This window comes from Topomyia yanbarensis, chromosome 1 (assembly GCF_030247195.1).
Source record: "Topomyia yanbarensis strain Yona2022 chromosome 1, ASM3024719v1, whole genome shotgun sequence".
Taxonomy (NCBI): Eukaryota; Metazoa; Arthropoda; class Insecta; order Diptera; family Culicidae; genus Topomyia; species Topomyia yanbarensis.
The window spans coordinates 63052546-63062845 of NC_080670.1; the positions used below are offsets into that span (position 1 = coordinate 63052546).

The window sequence follows — 10300 nt, forward strand, 5'->3', positions numbered from 1 at the left end:
TGTTGCCGAAGCCCGGGAAGCCGCCAGGCGACCCATCGGCGTACAGACCAATCTGTCTGATAGACACGACTGGCAAACTGCTTGAGAGGATCATCCTCAACAGGCTCACCCCGTACGCGGAAGGCACGGACGGTCTGTCAAGCAACCAGTTTGGCTTTCGAAAGGGTAAGTCCACAGTGGACGCTCTCAACTCAGTGATAAATACTGCCGAGATAGCGATCCAACGAAAAAGGCGAGGTATTCGATACTGTGCGTTAGTGACACTTGACGTGAAGAACGCATTCAACAGCGCAAGCTGGGATGCCATCGCGCTCTCGCTACACCGGCTTAGCCTACCGGTGGGTCTGTACCGGATCCTGGAAAGTTACTTCCAAAACCGCGTACTGATATACGAGACCGATGCCGGTCAGAAAAGGGTTCCGATTACCGCCGGAGTCCCGCAGGGCTCGATCGTAGGCCCGGTGCTATGGAACCTCATGTATGACGGGGTTCTGAGACTGAAGTTCCCTCCTGGGGTCAAGATCGACGACGTAACCTTGGAGGTCTACGGGGAGTCAATTCCTGAGGTAGAACTAACCGCAGAACACGCGATTAGCACGGTGGAGGAATGGATGAGCGCGAGAGGCCTGGAGCTCGCTCATCATAAGACGGAGGTTGTTGGCGGTAATTGTTCGGAGTTCGTTTAGCAGTACAACTCGCTAGTTGCGGTATTATCTGCTCGAAGCTGAAACACAAATTTTTATTTCATTTCCAATTGCTCTTCCTATCTTATGCTACTTACAATTTAGTATCCGAAATACCACGGACCGCTAACAGAAACTTTTCCTTCACCTCAATTAATCCAATCTGTAAATTCAACGTTTATCAATTCTGCCTTCAATTAATCAAACAAATCTACCTGTCCGATCTATACTCTACACCACGATCTTCTCTGCTTCACTTCCTATAATTCTACAAATTATATTTTTTATCTTTACGCCTTAAACTTTTCTTCATTCGCCGTATATTTTCTATTTCATCACTCTGACACTTCACTTTGTTTTGGTCATTTCCTCGTCTACACTCTCTCTCACCATAACCCATTTTAGGGTAAATTCAAATGTGGGCTGACTTGCCGCACCACGCAACGGGGGGTTTCTGGGAACTTTACACTCAACATTCTCCCCCTCGTGTCGCTAGAGCTTTTGCCTCGGCGTCACCTACATCTCCTACATCTAATATAGCGAGTTTAGTCGCCGGACGTTGCAAAATTCCACTACTCGTTTGAACATCTGCACGACGAGCTGATCCGTCCTTTCCGGGGTATATCCGGACCACACGTCCCCTCAACCACCGATTCCTGACATTCTCGTCCACTATCAGCACCAATTCACCTTCCTGGATTGATCTTACATCCTGGAACCACTTTGTCCGTCTGGTTATTGTAGGCAGATATTCAGTTATCCACCGACGCCAAAAATTGTCCAATGCGTGCTGGATCATATTCCAGCTCCTCCTAATTGCAGCCCTCGCGTCGACGGGATTTTTTACCGGCTGCTGAACCCCATTGGAGCTTAGCAACAAAAAATGGTTCGGGGTGAGCGACTCGGTATCAGCAGTTTCTACCGGCACGAATGTCAGGGGACGAGAATTAATCATATGTTCCGCCTCTGTCAACAACGTGATGAATGACTCTTCGTCTAATCTACGCTCCGTCGGAAGGGCTCCCAGTGCGACTTTCACCGACCTTACCATTCTTTCCCAACAACCTCCCATGTGCGGTGCCGCAGGTGGATTGAATCGCCACTGCGTATTGGCATCGGTGAACGTACTCGCTAAATCCTTGTTGACCCTTTTCAACTCTATCTTCAGCTCCCTACTCGCACCGACAAAATTGGTACCATTGTCGGAGAAAATTTCCTGTGGGGCGCCTCGGCGGGCGATAAAGCGACGAATGGCCTTTTTGCAAGAGTCTGTAGACAAGCTCGCTGCGACTTCCAAATGAATGGCTCTGATCGTTAAACAGGTGAAAAGGGCCACCCACCTTTTAACTACACTCCGTCCGATTTGTATTTGATATGGACCGAAGTAGTCAATTCCCACAAACGTAAACGGTCGTAAGTATGGCGTCAATCTAACGCGAGGTAATGGACCCATCTTGGGTACAGCAGGAACAGCTCTATGTACTCGACACCATGTACAATTTTTTCTAGCAAGACGTACTTGAACTCTCAACCTTGGCACGTAGAATCGCTGCTTGACTTCATTCACGATAGTTTCGTTGTTTGCATGACGGTAAATACGGTGGTACCAATCAAGAAGAAGTCTGGTCATCCGATGTTCCTTCGGCAGAATAACAGGATATTTAGCATCATAGGTTAGGCATTCTGCTTTTTCCGACCGTCCATCCACTCGGAGAATCCCGAACTCGTCCATCGCTGGCGTGGCTGTTGCGATCTTGCTGCTTTTCTCCAATGGCTTCCGATCCTCGTTTCTCACTCGTAGATTGCGCTTCAACGTAGCAACTTCGTCCGGAAACTCGTCCGATTGCGCCAACCGCCATAAACTACGCTCTGCTTTCTGCAACTCTTCTTTAGTTAATCCAGCAGTTTCCAACGGTATCTTGGAGTTCGCTCGCCGACAATTGTCCACGAACCGATGGACATACGCAACGCATCTATGCAGACGTTCCCACTTCGAGAAACGCTCAAAATCAACGATCGGTTTCAAAATTAAATGCGCTAATAAATAGGCTGGTCGTAGTTCTTCGCTGGCCTCCCCGATGTCAACAGGGTCCTTTGGCCATTCATGATTTTCGTCGTGTATATATTCAGGTGCCTTATACCACCGACTAGCGGGTTCAAAGGACGGGCCTCGTCCCCACTTCGTGGCCTCGTCAGCGACATTGAGTCGTGTTGGAACCCACCTCCATTCATCGACCTTCGACAGACTGAGTATCTCGTTAACCCTAAATGCCACGTATGGACGATATCGTCGTAGATCGGATTTAATCCATGAGCGGACGGTGGTTGAATCGGTCCAGAAATATGTACGCTTTATCTTAAACGAATGTCCTTCCTCGATGCTTTTCCTCAGTCGCGCTCCTAGAACGGCTGCAAGTAGTTCTAAACGCGGGATAGATAACGGTTGAAGGGGTGCGACCTTGGTCTTTGAAGAGACTAGAGCGCAGCGCACACGTCCTCGATCCAGCATTCTGAAATAGGCTACAGCTGCAAAGGCTTGCTCACTGGCATCAACGAATATGTGTAGCTCCAACGAATCCAAACTATTTATATCGTAGCCGGGAAAATAGCATCGAGGGATCTTTATATTCTCCATATTCCGTAAAACTGTGAGCCATTGTTCCCATCGACAGAATACCTCATCTGGGATAGTTTCGTCCCATCCGACATTTGCTCGCCATACATCCTGCACAATAACCTTTCCATGTATCACAAACGCCGCAACGAGACCCAAAGGATCGTAGATGCTCATGACAACTCGCAGTAACTCTCTTTTCGTGGGAATAACTTCGCCTTGAACTAACCGTCTGACATCGTCCCGAAGGTTCAACGTGAATGAGAAAACGTCCTCATTTGGCAACCAAACTAACCCTAGCAGTCGTTCGGAAGCTACCTCTTTATCAGCAACAAAACATTTCACTGCCGTTGGGTTGACTTCCCCGATACGTTTCAGCACAACTTCATGGTTGGAAATCCAGTTCCGTATCTGAAATCCGGCCTTTGCGTGAACTTCACTAACCTCTAGCGCTAATCCGACTGCTTCCTCTATAGTATCTAAGCTCTCCAGGTAATCATCTACGTAGTGCCTTTTCTTTATAGCATCTGCAGCCTTAGGATACTCTTTCTCGTTCTCCGTTGCGTTGAAATTTTTCACATACTGCGACTGTACCGGCGAGCACGTCGCACCAAATATCGCGACGTCTGTTACCATCGTCTCCATCGGCAGATCAGGAGTGTTCCTCCAGAGAAAAAGCTGCGCACTGCGATCTTTCTCCCGTATCAAAATTTGGTGGAACATTTCCTTTATATCTCCGCATATCGCAACCTCTCGTTCGCGGTAGCGATACAATACGGACAACAGGGGTGTTAACAGATCCGGTCCTTTCAACAGCATCGTGTTTAATGATACGCCTTTGACTTTTGCCGCGGCGTCCCAAATCAACCTCACTTTTCCAGGCTTTTTTGGATTCAATACCATTCCGAGTGGCAAGTACCAAGTTCGGTTGGTATCGAAACTAGCCAATTCATCACTGGTTGCCTTATGCGCATATCCCTTCTGTTGGAAATCTACTATTTGTTGGCGAACATTTTCATACAACTCGGGGTTCTTCGATAGACGTTTCTCTAGACACCGCAAACGTTTCTCCGCCATTGGACGACTGTCAGGGAACTCGACATGGTCGTGTTTCCATAAAAGACCCGTTTCGAACCTCCCACTTGCTGTACGCACCGTAGTCTCCTCTAATATTTTCCGTGCTCTTTGATCCTCGATACCTTCAATAGAAGGAGCTACCGTCACACCCATACTTTCCACCGAAAAGAACTGACGGACATAATCATGGAGCTGGTCGTCTGATCGAGCGCAAATATGCATTTGGCGATGCTGAAATGACTCCGTGTCCTCTCGTAAATTTCCGTAAACCGCCCAGCCAATACGGGTTTTCGTTGCAATTGGCTCTAACGGACGGCCTTCTCGCAGCTTTAGTGTAGCCAACAGGTGTGTATTGTTCAATCCGATGAGCATTCGTGGAACGGCTGACTTGAAGCTGCTAACTGGGAGACCTCGCAGGTGGTCGTACTGTCTCTCCATCTCGCCGAACTCCAGAGTTTGTTCAGGAAGCCCGAGATTGTCCACAGTGTACACTTCGGCGACGTTGAACAGCTTTTCACTCCCAGCTCCGGATATCTCCAAACTCATTCGTCGGGCTCCCGACATTTTTTTGTTGATACCACCCGTCCACTGGATACACAGAGGCTCCGTCTTCCCCTCTAGACCCAAAGAATCCGCAATCGACTGTTCCAACACACGTCGATGATCCATCATCTAGGAAAGCGTATGTGTGAACGTTTCCTTTCCTACCGAACAGCGTTACAGGTAGAACTCGAAAAAGCGTAGATGATGTCATTTGACGATGAATTGTCACCGTGGCATTCACGTTCGATCTACTCATCTCGGAATCAGCTGGCGATTGCTCGTAGTGGAGAAGACGGTGATGGCGCTTCTGGCACCCATTGACTCCGCAAACTTCTCCCTTGCACGGCCAGCGAATGTGAGGTGTGAGGCATCGTCGGCAAAGCTTGCGATCTTTTACGATCTTCCACCTCTCATCGACGCAGAGCTTGTTGAATGTTGCGCAGTTACTAGCTAGGTGGCTCCAGCCACCGCAAGCTGGACAGGACTCCGTCCTCCTCGTAGTAGTGGGAGCTGGAGTAGTAGAAACTGATGGTGGATTCTCGTTGTCCCGATTATCATTTTCGATATCCTCATGCTGAATTCGCTCCGATGAGTGTGCATTTACGTAAGCCTTCTCCTTTCCTTTGTGCTCATCTCGCAAGGGCTTCGTTGTAGTTCCGCTCATAAGTGTCACACTGCTAGCAGCAGACGCAACTTTTGCCATATAGTCGTTGAAAATATTCAGATCTACTATCGGAATTTGCTGCTGATACAATGCCCAGTTGAACTTCACAGCTGGCGGCAGTTTTTCGATGAGCTCCTGCAGCAACACTGGGTTCGCCAGATGATTGTCTAATCCAACCGCCTTCAAATGTCCGCACAAGTTCTGCACCACCAATCCAAAACTCACCAGCATGTCCAGTCGATCGGCTTTTGGGGCAGGAGTTGCTCGAACCTTTGCGATCATATTTTGCACTATCTGTTCCGGACGTCCATACAGCATTTGGAGGGTGGATATGATTTGAGAGACTGTTGACGGGTGAAGAAGGAAGCTGCTCACTGCTTCTTTCGCACTTCCCTTGAGGCAGCGCTGAAGCCTCAACAAGTTCTCCGAATCAGAATATCCGCACGCATGTGTTGAATGTTGGTAACTACTGATGAAGAGTGGCCAATCAACTGGATCTCCTGTGAACACTGGCAATTCTTTTGAAACTACATGCCTGGCAGCTAGTTGCTGCGGTGTTGGTCCTATTGAAACTAGTTGCAATTGATTCTTTGTATAGGGGTTTGCTGTGGGGGCATACTGCGTTTGAACCGGCGCGTAAAGGGCACTGGTTTGAAAGACTTGAGGGGCAGGGGCTAGAGAGGGTGTTGAGAACGCTAAGTCGGTACGACCACCCACTGGACTTGAAACGATAGTGGTCTCATTCACTCGATTATTAGAATATGAGGGGCGATAATCTACTACAGGTGTATGGGATGCTTGATAAGTTCCAGCACTTACCGAAGCTGCCACGTCGCTGTAGATATCACCAGATATCTTCATGTGGTTGCCGTGAAGAGGTCGAAGATTTTCTCTCTGAGATTGCTGTTGTTTGGAGCAGACCGACTCTTTACTTCCCATCGCCTCGGTCACCAAATGCGATTGACTTTGGAACACTAGCGCATCTCGCGTTTCTTTCGCTTCCTCTCGTTGACGTAACACCTCCATCTGGTACATAAAATCCTGTTCCGACTTACGTAAACGTTGCAACTCGCTATCCCAACTTGCTATTTGTTGCTGCCGTTGTAGTTCCGCTGCCGCATGATCTTGCTTCAAAATCTGCAGTTGTTGCTTGAATTCGGCTTCCTTGCGTTGCTGTTCGTGCAAATCCTGGGCCCGTTGCATTTCCAGTTGCTTCACCTGCTCCACCAATGCAAGCTCCCGCTTTCTCCTTACTTCGTTCTCTTTATTATGGTGCAGTTCCTGCAAACGCAATGCACCAGTCTCTTGCCGCCAGTGATTGTATGTTGGAACACTTTTGGCCAGTTTAGGAACCGTACCTACATTCGACGGTCCAGCACGTGCATCTTCAAGCAACGTTAGAAGCGGCTGGACGCTTACCGACGGAAGTATCGGCGAGATCAGATCGTGGTACGACTTGTCCTCAATACCAACGATTCCATCTGAATCATCCTCCAGATTTTCACCAATTGTAATACTTCCCGTTGTACGTATAAGGGAGTTCATGTTACTAACGGTAGCTATGTCACCTGACAGCAGCGAATGCACACCCACCTTGCCTACTGATGCACTCTCTGCCAACGGAGTTGACGTGAATTTCACGTTGCGTGTATCGACCGGAGATACCATAGTCGGTAGAGTAGGTTCCGCGGCAGCAAACTCGGTTATTTTTCTCTGACTCTCGACCCAAACCCCCACCCTACTGGTGCTCGTTCGGTTTGTACGATAGCTACCTTCGCTATGTTCATCGTTGCCATCCTGTTGGCTGCGCAGATCGTATTTTCTGGCAATGTACAGCTTCATCCGCTCCAATTTCTCCAATCTTGCCTTTTCCAACAACGCTTGCTCTTGCGCAAGCTTTTCTTGGCAAAGCTCATCCAGTAGGCGTCGTTCTTCCTCGAGACGCTCTAACTCCCGGTCGATTCGTGCTTTCCTCGCGCTTGATGAGGTTATCCGACTTGTGTCTGAGCGGATTGCCGGAACGGAGATTCGGGGTACGCATAACACACATGAAAAGGCAGCCTTATTAACACTTGTTGTGCTTACTTTAGCACATGAGAAATGATACCAATGCTCACATTCCTTACATTGGACCATATACCATTCGGCAGTGTTCGGCCGATCACAGTACGCACAGTCAAAAACCTCAGCTTCAACATCGTCGACCATAGACGGTACAAAAGATGGATCATACCTTCCTTCATCTCTTTCATTGATGTCCACCTTTTCGAGGTTAGTTTTCGCGGCTTTAGCCATAGACCTTGTCTGTCGTACGTTGGACATAATTACCGTAAATTCTTCGAGTTTTCTGTTGGCGGTAATTGTTCGGAGTTCGTTTAGCAGTACAACTCGCTAGTTGCGGTATTATCTGCTCGAAGCTGAAACACAAATTTTTATTTCATTTCCAATTGCTCTTCCTATCTTATGCTACTTACAATTTAGTATCCGAAATACCACGGACCGCTAACAGAAACTTTTCCTTCACCTCAATTAATCCAATCTGTAAATTCAACGTTTATCAATTCTGCCTTCAATTAATCAAACAAATCTACCTGTCCGATCTATACTCTACACCACGATCTTCTCTGCTTCACTTCCTATAATTCTACAAATTATATTTTTTATCTTTACGCCTTAAACTTTTCTTCATTCGCCGTATATTTTCTATTTCATCACTCTGACACTTCACTTTGTTTTGGTCATTTCCTCGTCTACACTCTCTCTCACCATAACCCATTTTAGGGTAAATTCAAATGTGGGCTGACTTGCCGCACCACGCAACGGGGGGTTTCTGGGAACTTTACACTCAACAGAGGTAGTTATCGTCAACAACCGCAAGTCGGCACAACATGCAGTTATCCATGTGGGAGAAGTCGCGATCACTTCACAGCGAAGTCTGAAGTCTCTCGGAGTCATTATAGACGACAAGCTGACCTTCGGCAGCCATGTCGACTATACGTGCAAGGGAGCGTCGACTGCTGTTGCGGCACTATCGAGAATGATGTCCAACAGCTCAAAGGTGTGCGCCAGTAGACGTAGGTTACTGGCAGGCGTTGCCGTATCTATCCTCAGGTACGGCGGCCCGTCATGGTCAAGAGCACTGAGGGTAACCAGTTACCTACAGAAACTGGAGAGCACCTACCGCGTGATGTGCCTCAGAGTGATATCTGCCTACCGCACGGTATCACACGATGCATCCTGCGTGATAGCGAGCATGATGCCAGTCGGGCTGGTCATTCGGGAAGATGAGGAGTGCTTTGAGCTACGTGGAAATAGGGGAGCCCGCGAGCGCACCAGGGTGACCTCGGTCGCCAGATGGCAGCGTGAGTGGGACAACTCCTCGAAAGGTAGGTGGACCCACCGGCTGATACCTAGCATATCGAGCTGGGTGGGAAGACCCCATGGGGAAGTTCACTTCCACCTGACACAATTCCTGTCAGGCCATGGCTGTTTCCGTCAGTACCTCCACAGGTTCGGGCACGCGGAGGTCCCAGTCTGCCCGGACTGCCCAGGTGTAGATGAAACTGCCGAACACATACTGTTCGTATGTCATCGGTTCGACGTCGAAAGAAGAGCAATGCTTGACGTCTGTGGCTGGGACACAACCCCGGATACCCTTATTCAGCGGATGTGTCAAACGGTGGAGAAGTGGAACGCAGTCTCGGCTGCTACCATCCAGATTGCCAGTAGGCTACAGGTAACCTGGCGAACCGAGCAACAGACGGCGGGCACGGCTAACTAGTGATTGGTTAGCTGGAGCGAAAAAGGCCAAGCGCAAAATAAGAGAGTGAATGGTCTGTTCATGCCGAGGTAGGTTGGCGCAGCGAATGGCAACCGCGTAAGGGGTAAACCCAGCCACCCCGAAGCAAGACAGAAGAGTGAGTGTATAGGCGTATAAGTGGACTGCCTCATGCCAAGACGGGAGGGTCGTAGCGTAGTATGTTGGAACTAAGCTATCGATGCCTCATGGCGTGGCAGAGGAGTGAAAGGGTGAGCATCCAAGTCAGTCTCACATTGCATGTTAAGGGTGAGCATAAAAGTCAGCCTCACAGGTTGGTAGAGGCTAGCACAAAAGTCAGCCTAGCAAGGAATGAAAAAGGTGAGCACAAAAGTCAGCCTCGCATGGTATGTCAGAAGTGGGGCCTAAGGAAAATGTCCCACATGGGATGCCAGAGGGAGTGACAAAGGTACAATAGAGTGGCACGATTGAGAGTGAATCAGGTGATAGGGTGAGCACCCAAGTCAGCCTCACATGGATGGGTAGGGCGAGCACAAAAGTAAGCCTAGCAAGGAATGAGTAAGGTGAGCACACAAGTCAGCCTCGCATGGAACGTAAAAGGTGAGCACAAAAGTCAGCCTCATGTGGGAGTGTTTGAGAGTGAATCAAAGTGTGAGTTAGAGAGCACCCAAGTAAGCCTCATACAGGATGTATGATCGCGTGAGTGAGAGTGAATGAGTACATTCAGTACAGCCATCCCCCCAGAAGTAATACCGAGAGGTAGTTCCTGGGAGGAATGATGGCGGAGCCCAATGGAGTTTAGTCGGTATTAATGGCTGGTCACCATTCGAGTCCGACACGCCCCCAGTGCACCCCGTGTGGTAGATTGGACCCTACCGTTAGCACGTGTACTGGGCTAGGACATAAAGGTCTTCTCCATTGTAAAAAAAAAAAAAAAAAAA

At 48.7% G+C, this 10300-nt stretch overlaps 1 protein-coding gene across 1 annotated transcript; it reads right to left on the reverse strand.

The window, feature by feature from the left end:
• Window positions 1-698: 698 nt before the first annotated feature.
• On the reverse strand, window positions 699-8308 carry LOC131695812 (uncharacterized). The gene is made up of 4 exons (XM_058984347.1): window positions 8173-8308; window positions 5096-8120; window positions 899-5046; window positions 699-846 (listed from the first exon to the last, which is right to left on the reverse strand). Exons 2-3 carry the CDS (start codon window positions 7901-7903, stop codon window positions 1153-1155), a joined length of 6702 nt encoding a protein of 2233 aa, XP_058840330.1. The 5' UTR covers window positions 7904-8120; window positions 8173-8308; the 3' UTR covers window positions 699-846; window positions 899-1152.
• Between the last annotated feature and the right edge of the window lie 1992 nt (window positions 8309-10300).

Coding starts and splice junctions, on each gene's coding strand:
- LOC131695812 (XM_058984347.1), bottom strand. CDS start 7,903: ATGTCCAACGTACGACAGACAAGGTCTATGGCTAAAGCCGCGAAAACT. Junction 5,047..5,095: donor CGCTTTTTCGAGTTCTACCT/GTAACGCTGTTC, acceptor ACGCTTTCCTAG/ATGATGGATCATCGACGTGT.